Genomic DNA, 13618 nt, shown 5'->3' on the forward strand with positions numbered 1-13618 from the left:
AGAGGAATAAAATCCAGGCATGGTAGTTTGGAAGTGGAATTGCAGTCTTCACACAAGTGACGAACAGCAGGAATCCACTGTTAACTGTGGAGTCACCTCAGTTCTTGGCACAGTGCCCAAAAGTAGGTGCTTTCTCCCTGGACTCTAGTCCAGGGGATAAAATCAGTTTATATTCAAGAGGTCTTCCCTGTTCTAGAGTCTTCACCAGGGTTACCTATAGGAGATGGGTGCCCTGTTTAGCACTGTATCAACTACCAAGTCTGGCGTTACAAAGCAGCCTCTTAGGAATTTACCATGTGTAGGACCTGGAGGGAACTTAGCTGGGTTTTTTGAATGGACGTTGAGCAAATACCTAGCGAAAATTTCTAAAATTATCCTATTCCCTTTCTTGGTTGAGATCCAGATGCCTAGTCTGTGGTTTGGTTTTCCAGGTGAGGAGGTTTAGGCTGTGGTATGCATCCTAGCTGTTTCCTAGCTTCCTTGCTCTCAGGTCGGCACCGAGTCCCCCCGGCCAGCAGAGGGCGTGCGGTACTGCTGCCGGTTGCTGAACCCTCGAAAGTACTGTCGCGGTCTGGGGCCGCGGGGACTGGTGGGATCGCGATGGCGGCTGCCAGGCGGCTCATGGCGCTGGCTGCCGGCGTCTCTCCGCGCCTCCGGCCGCCTGATCCCCGCGCTGCCGGGCGACAAGGATGCTCGCGCGGCTTCTCATCAAGCTTTGTCCGCTCCGATGGCACTCAGGAAGCTTCCGATGTCGAATCAGAGGTGGCCCCTAGCGAGCCTGGGGAGGGTGACGGAAGCATGGTGAACGGTGAGGATAGTGAAGCTGAGATTTGGCTGCGACGTCCTTGACTAGGAAAGACAATCAAGGGTTGCGGGACAGCGCCCGGCCTCGCAGGTCAAAGCTTTATTCTTGAAAGTAGTTTGAACTTTTTACGTCTGTGAGTCTCTGCCTTGCTGTTAGAAAGCCTGGTCCACCTAGAACCCTGCGCGCCTGCATGTAGATGGATCAGGGAATCACTAAATATCTTACTTCTGCCTGGTTGGTTGGCATTGAGGGTTAGCTCCGACATCCTGATTAGTGCAGGAAACAGAACTGGTGAGAACATCATGGCCATTAAGATAGGTGGAATGAGCTCGCTGGCCTTCACTTTCTTGAAGATCTGGGTGTGTGGTGTCTGTGCATGTGTGTACTTAGTGTAGGCTGCAAGGTGGGTTCAACTCTCCTTGAGTCTGCCTAGGTACTGTTTAGTCACTACTTGATTCTTACATGATTTATAACAGCATTTAGGAGAGTTGTCCAGCAGGACCCTCCTGTTGTGCTAGTTGACACAGAAGTCTGCTCCAGGTAAATATTCCAAACTAGATAATCAGATTATTTTGGAGGTTTTAGAGGAATGTTTTCAAAATGCAGCACTGGTGAGATGGCTCGCTGGTAAAAGCACTTGCATACAAGTCTGGTAGATAAACCCAAGTTCCCACCCCTGATCACAGTGGAGGGAGAGAATAGGTTTGCCAGGGCTATCCTCTGACCTCACATACATGTGTACACACACACTAATAAGGTTTGTTTTGAAACAAGGTCTCAGTCTATAGCCCTGGCTGGCCTGAAACTCTCAGAGATCCGCATGCCTTTGTCTCCCAAGTGATGGGATTAAAAGTTTTCAATACCTGTTCAGCAATAAATGAATTTTTAAAAAGACATAAGAATTAAATATAGATTCTACCTGAACATTGCTGGCATTCTCAGGCTCCCATTGAAGAATACTATATCCACTGCTGTGGGAAAACTTCCCAGATGATTGTGGTGAGCGAAGTACATGATACTCTATGAATCAATTCCACTGTGGAGTAAGTAAGTTGAATGTAATGTCACACACTGACAAATGAGACCTCAGAAAGTTTTTGACTCTGCATACGAATGGGTACTTCCTTTTGTTTTGAGCTGGGCCCTATTGCCTCCTTGTGGTCCAACTAAGCCCTTGTCTGGCAGGAGCTGCTGCTAGATGAGGTCTGTCAGGTATTTGTGGTTTGAGGATGCAGAGAATAAGTGGAATAGAAGAGATGGCCTGGTATCTGATGCCCCTCTCCCTTATGTCAGGGAGATAGGAGAGCTGGTTCATGCTTTGTCTTGGCTGTGAGTCTTTCTCTAAGAGCTTTAGAGAGGACTTAGGTGGAGTGCTTTGTGTTAGTTGAGAGTGGAGGCATGATCTTTAGAATCTGGGTCTCATGATCTGACCTCACTGTGTGAACTGCTTTAGGAGGGTCTTGATCTCTCCTGTGTATATGTGGAAGATATTTTTGGTTTGTTTGTTTTTTGTGGGGTTTTTTTTGTTTTTTGTTTCTTTTTTGTTGTTTAGTTGGTTGGTTAGATTTGTTGTTGTTGCTGTTGCTGTTTTGGAGACAAGGTTTCTCTGTATAGCCTTGGTTGTACTGGAATACACTCTGTAGACCAGGCTGGCCTTGAACTCAGAAATCCGACTGCCTCTGACTTCTGAGTACTGGGATAAAAGGTGTATGTCATCCCCACCACCCTGTGTTTTGTTTGGTTTTTTGAGTACTTTCTTTTAGATATCAGACTCATGGAGTTTATTGACCATTCAGCCCTTTTCCAAGGACTCCTGACTCCATTGAGTGCTTGGGGTACTGAGCCAACATCGTTAGCCCAGAGTGACATGCACATACACACACACACAAACACACACACCCCTATACACCTTTACCCACCTGCCTACCTTATGGAGTTTTAAAAAAGAAAAAGAATTTAATTATTCCATTCTTATTTTCTTAGCTTCTAGGGACCTATTAAAAGAGTTTCCACAACCTAAAAACCTTCTCAACAGCGTGATTGGAAGAGCCCTTGGCATCTCACATGCAAAAGACAAGCTAGTCTATGTGCACACGAATGGACCGAAGAAAAAGGTGACTATTGATGGCTAAGTGAAACACTGGTTTGACCCACAGGAGACTGGCTACTCTTCCCTTTCAGGGTTTCTTTTATTTTTTTTTTTATTTTTTATTTTTTTGATACATATGAGTACACTGTCGCTGTCTTCAGATACACCAGAAGAGGGCATTGGATCCCATTACAGATGGTTGTGGGCCACCATATGGTTGCTGGGAATTGAACTCAGGACCTCTGGAAGAGCTGTCGGTGCTCTTAACCACTGAGCCATCTCTGCAGCCCAGCTTATATATTTTTGATACAGGGTCTTATATATCCCAACCTGCCCTGGAATTAATTGACTTTGTACCGTGATCTTCTGGATTATAGGTGTTGGCTATTGTTCCCACTTCCTTATTTGCTTTTTCACTTTCCTAGAAAGTCACCCTGCATATAAAGTGGCCCAAGAGCGTGGAGGTGGAAGGCTACGGCAGCAAAAAGATCGATGCTGAGCGGCAGGCCGCAGCAGCCGCCTGCCAACTCTTCAAGGTGAGCGCCTCTGCTGGAGGCCCACGCCTGGGAGGCTTAGCCTTGCTCTCTCTTGCAGTAGTCTTGGTTCCAGGGACAAAGGTTCAGGCATCAACTGAACTGAGCCCTTCCCGTTTCCTAGTGTCATTCAGAGGTCCTTTACGGGTGTCATTCCTGAGAGTTGTTTACTTCGCTTTTTCTGTTTATTCATTTGCTTATTTGAGACAAGGTCTCACTATGTAGTTTGGCTGGCTGAGAACTACTGATGTATACCAGGCTAGCCTTGAACACACAGAGTCACTTGCCTGTGCTTTTTGGGTGCTTGGACTAAAGGTGTGCCTCAGCACAGCTGGCCTGGTTAGCTAGCTAGCATGTCCCATGATCAACCTGTCTGTCCCCAGCCCTGGGGTGATAAATATGCCCCACCACTCGCTGGAGTTTTACCTCAGTTGGGGATTGAATTCCAGCCTTCCATGTTTATTTTGCAAGCTCTTTACTGATAGAGCTGTTTGCCTCCCCAGCCTATGTCTTATTGTAAAATTAAACAGAAAGCAAAAACCCACTGTTTCCTTTTCTCAGAGGAGGTCTCACTGTGCCCCGGCTTGTCCGGATTCACTGTTGTAGAGCAGGAGGTGCCTGCCCAGTGTCAGGACATCAATCCTGAGTGTTAGGAGAAAAGTGTGGCCACCACCACTGGCTTGAGAGAGAAGATTTTAAAGATATTTATATAGTATGTATTTACATTTGTGCATGGTGCTCTTGAAGATCAGGAAAGGACAGAGATTATGATACCTTACCCCTGTGTTCCTTTGTTGTTTTTTGTTTTGTTTTTTTGTTTTTTTTTGGATTTGTTTTTATTTTCTTCTTCAAGACAGGGTTCCTCTGTATGGCCCTGGCTATCCTGGAACTCACTCTGTAGTCCGCCTGCCTCTGCCTCCCAGAGTGCTGGGATTACAGGCGTGCGCCACCATCGCCCAGCTCCTGTGTTCCTTTGATTATAACAACTTTATATTTAAGATAGGAAGTGCAATTTCTCTAACTTTACATTTCTTAAGATTATTTTGGCTGTTGGGGGCTTTTGTGTATTTTGTGAGTTTTAGAACTTTTGTTTTTGTGTTTGACATTTTCTTTGTGGTTTTGGTAGGGATTTCATTGAGCGTGTTTTTATTCTATATTTATTGTCTTCAGTATCCAAGTATTCTATTTCCTTAGGACAAACATTTTAACCCAGGTATATTATTCATTTTGTTACTGTTAAAATTTATATTTTTTCTTGTTTTCTTTTTTCTGTTTGTTTTCCTGAAGATTGAACCCAGGGCACATGCCAAGCAAGCTTTCTGCCACTGACTACTTTTTTGTAGCTCTTTTCTTTTTTCTTTTTCTTTTCTTTTTTTTTTTTTTTTAAGATTTTTAACTTTGTGTGTTTGTATCGATCGGTGTTTACCTCTTTATGTGTATATGTGGTACCTATGGAGGCCAGCAGAGGGCAACACATCCCTTGAGACTGGAGTCATATAGATGTTTGTGACCCTCCATGTGGGTGCCGGGAATTGAACTCTGATCCTCTGGAAGAGTATCTAGTGATTTTAACCACCTAGCTATTGCACCCACACGCTTTACATTTAAGCATATGTATGTATATGTGTATGTGAATCAGTGTGTTCAGGTGAATATAGTGCCTAAGAAACAAGCTTCAGATTTTTCTTTTTTTAAGATTTATTTATTTCATTTATTTGAGTACACTGTTGCTGTCTTCAGACACAGTAGAAGAGGACATTGGATCCCATTACAGATGGCTGTGAGCCACCATGTGGCTGCTGGGAATTGAACTCAGGACCTCTGGAAGAGCAGTCAGTGCTCTTAACCACTGAGCCATCTCTCCAGCCTAAGCTTCAGATCTTAAGCTGTTGTTGATGGAAGGCTCTCTGTGCAAACAGCACATTCTCCTATAGGCCGAGCCATCTTTGCAGCCTGCTTCTTGATCTCTTTGTTGGCTATGTTACTGTAGTAAACACCTGTGCAACTTTGTTGACTTTTGAATCTATACTGAATATTTATTTTATAGACGGTTTTAAAAACATTTTGGATTAGTCTGTAGTATATTTCTAACAGGGTTTTTTTTTTTTCTTTTAAAGATTTATTTATTGTATGTGAGTCTATCAGGGTTCTTGTGTTAGGAATGGTATCTGTGTGTTATTGTGGGCCACTCATTTCCTAATTGCCTTGTTTCTATGACTTTGTAGATCACTGTGTGCTGTACCTTATGCTCCTCTGGTTCCCTGGTTTTTTGTTTGTTTTTTCCAGACAGGGTTTCTCTGTATAGCCCTGGCTGTCCTAGGGTTTGTTCTATAGACCAGGCTGTCCTCAAACTCAGAGATTCACCTGCCTCTGCCTCCTGTGTGCTGGGATTAAAGGCGTGAGCCCCTTGTTTTTTTTGTTGGTTGTTTTTGTTTTTTGTTTTATGGGCTTTTGTTGTTGTTGTTATTTGCTTGTTGCTTTGGTTGTTTTGTTCAGGCTGGTCTCAAACTATGGAACCCAGCTGGGCTTTGAGCTTTTGTTTATCTGCTTCAGTGAGTGCTGTGTCTACAGGAGTGAGTCACTGGGTTGGGGGCTCTGTTGCTGTTTCATTTTTGAAGATATGTCTGTAGTGAACTAGCTTATTTCATGTCTCACTTTTATTTGTTTTACTGAGAACAAGTCCTGCAGGTCAGGCTATTTACAACTTCAAGTGGTCTTCCTGCCTTGACTTGAGAGACAGGATTTCAGACATTTGCCCCCTTATTTAACAGATCTAGACATTTCTAAATCTTTTCTCCTTCCCTTTCTTCTGTCCTTCTTTCCTTCGTTTTCTTTCTGTTACTGTTTTTTAAGATGGTTTCACTGTAGTAATGCTGGCCTGTATCCTTCTCTTTCAGCTTCCATTGTTGGGATAACAGGGGTACACCATCATGCCTGGATTTAAGTGTGTTTTTATTCCCATCTCTGGCCAGAGCTGAGGTGTATAGCAGCCCAGCACAAGCTGACTGAGGTGTAATGATGGTATGATCATGGCAGTTTTCTCTACCCGACAGGGCTGGGGTCTGCTGGGACCACGGAATGAGCTGTTTGATGCAGCCAAATACCGAGTGCTAGCTGATCGTTTTGGGTCTCCAGCTGACAGCTGGTGGCGCCCAGAACCCACCATGCCTCCAACTTCCTGGCGGCAGCTGAATCCTGAGAATATTCGGCCAGCAGGTCCTGGAGGACTATCCCGATCCTTAGGCCGAGAGGAAGAGGAAGATGAGGAGGAAGAGCTAGAAGAGGGGACCATTGATGTGACGGAGTTTCTGTCCATGACCCAGCAAGACTCCCACAACCCACTCAGGGACTCAAGGTACTGCTGTTACCCAGGGATGCAGGATACCCGGTCACATCTTGACATAGGATTGACCTTCTCTGAGCCTTTAGATATGGGAGGACTCTGCTCAACACTTTAGTCATCATAACTTGTTGCTCAGTGTGCTGCCCCCTATATGAGGGGATGGGATGAGATAGTACTCTGCTGTCTTGGGCTGTAGCTGGGCTCCTGCAGACTGTCCATGACCTTTCTTTCCAGTTCACACAGTGATTGCTTTGCTTACCATCTCCCTCTGCTTGCTTCCCTCTGGGGAGCTGGGGGAGTGTGGGCTCTGCTGTGTGACTGAAGAGGCAGTCGAGCCTGGCCTGTCATTTCCTGCTTCTTACCTCCTTGTTACATCAGCACTATGTCCCAACCTTGAAGGCCCAGAGAACTTGCCTAGGAAGACAGATTTCTTTACCTCAACTGTTTGTCCTCATAGGGGGGGCTCCTTTGAAATGACAGATGATGACAGTGCTATTAGAGCTCTGACCCAGTTTCCACTTCCCAAGAACCTTCTGGCCAAAGTGATTCAGATTGCAACATCCTCCTCCACAGCTAAGGTGAGTCGGCTCTCCTGAAAGTGTGAACTTGAGCAGCCCACTTGTCTGTGCCTGTGCCCCAAGGCTAGGCAGGACAGAGGCCTTGGGTGTGGGGCAGGGCTGAAGGTATCTGTCTCAGCTCCTACCTAGGCCACCTAGGATCCTTGATGGATGGGAAGGATAAGGTCGCAGGGTCAGAGGAGAAGTGAAAACAGCCACACCAGGTGTAGGCTGGTTACTGCTGATTGGAAGACCCTGATCTGGGACTGGTGGCGGGTTAGGAGTATGAAAGAGTAGGAGTGGGTGCCTCAGTCCTGGACTGTAAGTGACATCACTGATGCTGCAGCAGGGCTCTCAGGACTGAGGAAGAGGTAGAGCCTTTACTCTGTCAGGGCATGCCTGGAATTTGATTCCTGTTTACAGCTTCAGCCCCAGACTTGCCTGAAAGTGCTAATTGGATGGGGATTAGGAAGACAGCTAGTGGCACTGCATGAACCCCATCTTCTACTGCAGAGATTGAGAAGCAGGCTCAGAACTAGGGTCACACAGGGTCATTGGGTGAAGGACAGAAAGCAGACAAAAGGGAAGTCACAGTACAGAACCATGCCTGGTTGTCCCTAGTCTGTGGCTCTTTGGTGCTGTAGAGATCATGGTTAAGTCCCTCTCTGGGTTCCTTGACATGCTTAGATGACCTAACAATCTCTTTCCCTTCCCTGCCTTTCGTAACTTCCTATTTATCTTCCATATAGAACCTCATGCAGTTCCATACTGTGGGTACCAAGACCAAGCTAGCTACACTCACTCTGCTCTGGCCCTGTCCCATGACCTTTGTCGCCAAAGGGCGCCGCAAAGCTGAGGCTGAGAATAAAGCAGCAGCCTTGGCTTGCAAGAAACTGAAGGTAAGTCCCTTCATCTATGACAGATCGGTCTACTTTTCTAGGTAGTAAGACCCACCAGGCCTTGGAGTGTTTGTACACCGCAGGTAGGAAAGGAGCTGGTAGCCCATCCTTGCTTGTTGTCAGTGCTGTTCTGATGTCTGCTGTCCCATTCTCTGCACAGCGACATAGGTGATGGCAGTGTGTCCTTCATCTGGCAAGTTGGCGCCCCTCCTCCCTTTTTAAATTTTTTTTTTTAAAGAATTATTTATTTAATGTAGATGGTTACACTGTAGCTGTCTTCAGATGCATCAGATCCCATGACTGATGGTTGTGAGCTACCATGAGGTTGCTGGGAATTGAACTCAGGACCTCTGGAAAGGGCAATCAGTGTTCTAAACCGCTGAGCCATCTCTCCAGCCATAAAACATTTTCTTACTGTGTACACCATGGCACACATGTGGAGGTCAGAGGAAATATGCCTGAGTAAGATCATTCCTTCTACCATATAAATCACAACAATCAAAATCAGGTCATCAGACTCGGTCGCAAACATGCCCTACTCACGACAGGACCTGGTGCATTCCGGGCTAACCTGGTACTTGTTACACCGTGGAGGATAAGCTTGAGTTCTGGTCTTTTTGCATCCACCTCCCAGGGGCCTGCTACCTTACAGTTCTGGGGACCAAACCCAGAGCTTCACATGCTAGACAGCTAACTAACCAACTTAACTACATCCCCAGCCTGCCCTCTACCTGCCTCCTTTTGCAACAGGTCCATGCTATATCTCAGCTTGGCCTGGAACCTGCTATGTAGCTCAGGTTGGCTTCCAACTCACAGTCCTGTCTCAGCATCCCAGATGGTCGGATTATTGGTGAATACCAGTAAGCCTGGCAAACTTTTTGTTTTTTTTTCTTGTGTTGGGGATTGAATGTAGGGTTTTCTTTATGCTTGGTGGCCACTATACCACTACACTCTAACAATTCTCTCGAAGGAGCTTTGGCAGTAGCTAATGCCACAGCTTTGGAATTAACATTGTGCCCAGTTAACAAGAGAAGTTCATCTGATACATGGGGGTGAAGGATCAGTTTCGGTTTACACAAGGTAAAATGAAACTGCTTACTGAGTGGTCGGGTGAATTTTGGGAACCATGTCTTAAATCCCTCGGATGGTGAAAGGTACCCTTGTCAACTTGGGGAATATGAGGAGCTCGTGAATTGGTGGCACTGTGTACTATTATCCTAATACTTGGTAGGCAAGGCAGGAAGATCGACATGAGATTAAGCCTGGCCTGGCCTACCTAGCAAAGCTGTATTTAAAAAAAAAGGTAGACACAAAAACTCGGCAGGGTGGTGGCAGTGGTGGTGCATGCCTTCAATCTCAGCAGTCAGAGTTAATCCTAGCACTTGGGAGGCAGAGGCAGGTGGCTCTCTTGAGTTCCAGGCTATCCTGGTCTTCAGAGTGAGTTTCTAGGACACCTAGGGCTTCACACAGAAACTCTGTCTCTGAGGGGATAAAGGACGAGAACAAAAAACAAAACAATTCAGTTAAAAAAAAAATGAGTTGCAAACAGGAGGTGAAATCAGGAAGTAGATGTGCTGACCTGGGTCTCAGAAGGGATGTTTAGGAACCACAATTTCAGTTCATATGCACAAGTCCCATAGTGTGGGAGAAGCTGTCTGGGAAGGGGCTACAGTGCTGGGAAGTAGCTAGGCGACCAGCTGACACATGCAGACAACAAAGGGGGGCGCCTCAGGCCTCTTGTGGTGGAAGCACTAGGTCTGTAGTGATAGCAGAGCTAGAGGAAGTGGAAAGGTGTCCTTCAGGAGGGAGCATGGACTGAGCTAGGAGGAAAAGCTGGTGAGACTGGTGAGACATTGGACATGAGGGAAACACAAAGGTAAGACAAATGCTGAACCCACATTTGTCTGAAGGTCATGCTGTTCATCTCATCAGGTGATGATTGTAAGCACGTAATGAAGTGCACAAGCATTTTGTTTAAAGGGGCTATTTCATCATGTTCAGACGTTCATGGGACATTTGATGCACTTCTGTATTGATGAGATCACAGATGGCACTGTCTAGAAAGTTACTAGCAGGATTTGGGTGGGGAAGCCATGGTAAGTCTACACAGTTTGTGGAGTAGGGTCTTCAAGGGCCTGCCTCGCTGTCTCAGGTGTGTGTTGGGAGTTGGTGGGATTGAAGTTGAGCTGGGATACCTGAAGGCTGTGGACGCACCACAGGAGGCTGCTCTTGAGCCACCCTGCCTGGGCAAGATTTAGTTGTTAAAAAATTTTTTTTTAAGATAAGAGTTATACTGTATAGCCCAGGCTAGCCTGAAATTTGTGAAAGCCTCTTACTTCTACTTCCCGAGTGCTGAGATTTTAAGCAGCAATACCATACCTGACTAAAGTTTAGTTCTTAAATTAATTTTAACTAGTTGGCTTTTTAATAACTTTGTGTAGATTAACTCATTTCTCCTTTATTCACTAAAACACAAATCTAGAAGACAGATTGCTTACCACATCCCTCGGGTTCTGAGCCCGTCTGGTCTGGGAGCATAGACTGAGCTATGACACATCCTTCTACAGAGCCTTGGCCTTGTGGACAGGAACAATGAGCCGCTTACCCACGCCATGTACAACCTGGCCTCCTTGCGTGAGTTGGGCGAGACCCAGCGCCGGCCATGTACCATCCAGGTGCCTGAGCCTATCCTTCGCAAGATAGAGGCCTTCCTGAATCATGTAAGCACTGTCCTCCATCCCACGGGCTCCTGCTCTGGACTGGAGGCTGTTTCTGCCCACAACAGGCATAGGAATCCTCTTTTCCCACTGAGCAGGGAGCCTTATTCCCCTGGGTCATGCCTTATTCCCCTTTGGTCATGCCTACGAGGGTGTCAGGACAGTCACAGGACAGTCACAGCCCAAGTTCTCTGCTTTGTGGGTTGGGCCCTAACCATATATAACTCCTGTGACTCCTTTGGAGGGGCTGACTGACTGTATGACAGAGGATGTCAGGCTTGCTGTAATTTTACTTGCTTCTTCATCTTCTAGTACCCCGTGGACAGTTCATGGATTTCCCCAGAACTCCGGCTGCAGAGTGATGACATCTTGCCCTTAGGCAAGGACTCAGGGCCCTTGAGTGACCCTATCACAGGCAAGCCATACATGCCCCTGTCAGAAGCAGAGGAGGTGCGCCTGAGCCAGAGCCTTCTGGAACTTTGGCGGAGAAGAGGGCCAATCTGGCAGGAGGCCCCCCAGCTACCTGTGGACCCTCATCGGGACACTATCCTCAATGCCATTGAACAACACCCAGTGGTAGTCATCTCTGGGGACACAGGCTGTGGGAAGACCACACGTATCCCTCAGCTGCTACTGGAGCGCTATGTGACTGAGGGTCGAGGTGCCCGCTGCAATGTGATCATCACACAACCTCGCCGAATCTCAGCTGTGTCTGTGGCACAGCGGGTCAGCCATGAACTGGGCCCCTCCTTGCGCCGGAATGTGGGCTTCCAGGTACGCTTGGAAAGCAAGCCCCCAGCCCGAGGTGGGGCGCTGCTCTTCTGCACTGTGGGTATCCTGCTTCGGAAGCTGCAGAGCAACCCCAGCCTGGAGGGTGTGAGCCACGTCATTGTGGATGAAGTCCATGAGCGGGATGTGAACACAGACTTCCTGCTGATTCTGCTCAAGGGCCTGCAGCGGCTCAACCCAGCCCTGCGGCTGGTGCTCATGAGTGCTACGGGAGATAATGAGCGCTTTTCCCGATACTTTGGGGGCTGCCCTGTTATCAAGGTACCTGGCTTTATGTATCCCGTCAAGGAACACTACCTGGAGGACATCTTGGCCAAGCTGGGTAAACATCAGTACCCACACCGGCATCGGCACCATGAGGTGAGGGACACCCCTATCCCCCAGGGTCTGGAGCTTTCCTTTGGATTCCCTCCTCCCCATCCTTGTGATAGGTCATTATTTTCTTCCCAAGCCTGTCTTCTTGGTAAAAAAATAGGGAATAATCATGCTTTTGTGTGTGACAAGTATGTGAGGGCTAGAGTTTACATACTTAGCTCACCCTCACTGTGTTCCTGTGTGTGAGTCCCTAACCTATGACTGTGAGTGGCCTTTCTTCCCCCACTCCAGTCTGAAGATGAATGTGCACTTGATTTGGACCTTGTGACTGATCTGGTTCTGCACATCGATGCCCGTGGGGAACCAGGTGGGTGCTTCCTCCCGATTCTCGGCTAACCCCTTTCCCCACTAGCTGGACCAACCAGCTTATGGCGGCAGGGTCCCTTTACAGGTGGGATCCTGTGCTTTCTGCCTGGCTGGCAAGAAATCAAAGGAGTGCAGCAGCGGCTCCAGGAGGCCCTGGGCATGCATGAAAGCAAGTACCTCATCTTACCAGGTGAGCGTCCGGGTGTGCATGCACAGTAAGGAGCCTTGCTCTATGGCAGGGAGTGACCCGCCTATACTCAAGTGGGCCTTGTTTGTCACTTTGGCCATTGGGCGTCAGTTGATTAGGGCAGGACTGGGTGAGGGATCCAAGTTCCTACCCTGCCCTTAACATGGGGCTCTTGTGACTGAACAGTGTGTGAAGCCCTTTTGCATCTTGCTATCCACCAGTGCACTCCAATATCCCCATGATGGACCAGAAGGCCATATTCCAACAGCCTCCACTTGGGGTACGCAAGATTGTATTGGCCACCAACATTGCTGAAACCTCCATCACAGTTAATGACATTGTGCACGTCGTGGACAGCGGTCTGCACAAGGAGGAACGCTACGACCTGAAGACCAAGGTGGCGCCCCTTTCTTGGGCAAAACTAACCCATTGGGGAATGATTCCAGTTCTGAGGTTGCTCCTAGTCCCGGTCTGCTGTAGACAGTATTTTTGCGTGAGGGCCACATATATGGATGGGGAAGGTTCCTGTTGAGGGGTGATAAGGGTGACTGGACACTAGGCAGTGGAATTCCTCTCTAAGGCTGTGGACAGGGCCTGTCGCACATGTAGGTTTCCTGCCTTTGCCTAGGTGTCCTGCCTGGAGACTGTGTGGGTGTCGAGAGCAAACGTGATTCAGCGCCGGGGCAGGGCAGGCCGCTGCCAGTCAGGTTTTGCCTACCACTTGTTCCCGAGGAGCCGGCTAGAGAAAATGGTTCCATTCCAAGTGCCAGAGATCCTGCGCACACCTCTCGAGAACCTGGTGCTGCAAGCCAAAATCCACATGCCTGAGAAGACGGTGCGGCTGAGGCAGGGCTAGGGAAGGGCTGGCTCCTGGACAAGACAGGTAGGCCACAGGCTCATGAGAGCATGGTTCTTTTTGCTCTAGGCAGTGGAGTTCCTCTCTAAGGCTGTGGACAGTCCAAATATCAAGGCAGTGGATGAGGCGGTGATACTGCTCCAGGAGATCGGTAAATGGAGG

General features: G+C 47.7%; 1 protein-coding gene across 12 annotated transcripts in view; it reads left to right on the plus strand.

The window, feature by feature from the left end:
* The window catches only part of Dhx30 (DExH-box helicase 30), a 31031-nt gene that overhangs the window by 15798 nt on the left and 1615 nt on the right, over window positions 1–13618 (plus strand). For 11 of the 12 annotated variants that reach the window (XM_052187145.1, XM_052187144.1, XM_052187143.1 and 8 more), the window contains 12 exons: window positions 2789–2919; window positions 3320–3430; window positions 6481–6782; window positions 7228–7348; window positions 8077–8226; window positions 10794–10946; window positions 11256–12092; window positions 12339–12414; window positions 12499–12603; window positions 12822–12997; window positions 13229–13435; window positions 13526–13607. In XM_052187145.1, the coding sequence (XP_052043105.1) occupies window positions 2789–2919; window positions 3320–3430; window positions 6481–6782; window positions 7228–7348; window positions 8077–8226; window positions 10794–10946; window positions 11256–12092; window positions 12339–12414; window positions 12499–12603; window positions 12822–12997; window positions 13229–13435; window positions 13526–13607 (2451 nt within the window). Of the gene's footprint in view, window positions 1–578; window positions 809–2788; window positions 2920–3319; window positions 3431–6480; window positions 6783–7227; window positions 7349–8076; window positions 8227–10793; window positions 10947–11255; window positions 12093–12338; window positions 12415–12498; window positions 12604–12821; window positions 12998–13228; window positions 13436–13525; window positions 13608–13618 lie in introns of those variants that run through there. The other variant, XM_052187142.1, reaches the window with a different exon arrangement.

This window comes from Apodemus sylvaticus, chromosome 7 (assembly GCF_947179515.1).
Source record: "Apodemus sylvaticus chromosome 7, mApoSyl1.1, whole genome shotgun sequence".
Classification (NCBI taxonomy): domain Eukaryota; kingdom Metazoa; phylum Chordata; class Mammalia; order Rodentia; family Muridae; genus Apodemus; species Apodemus sylvaticus.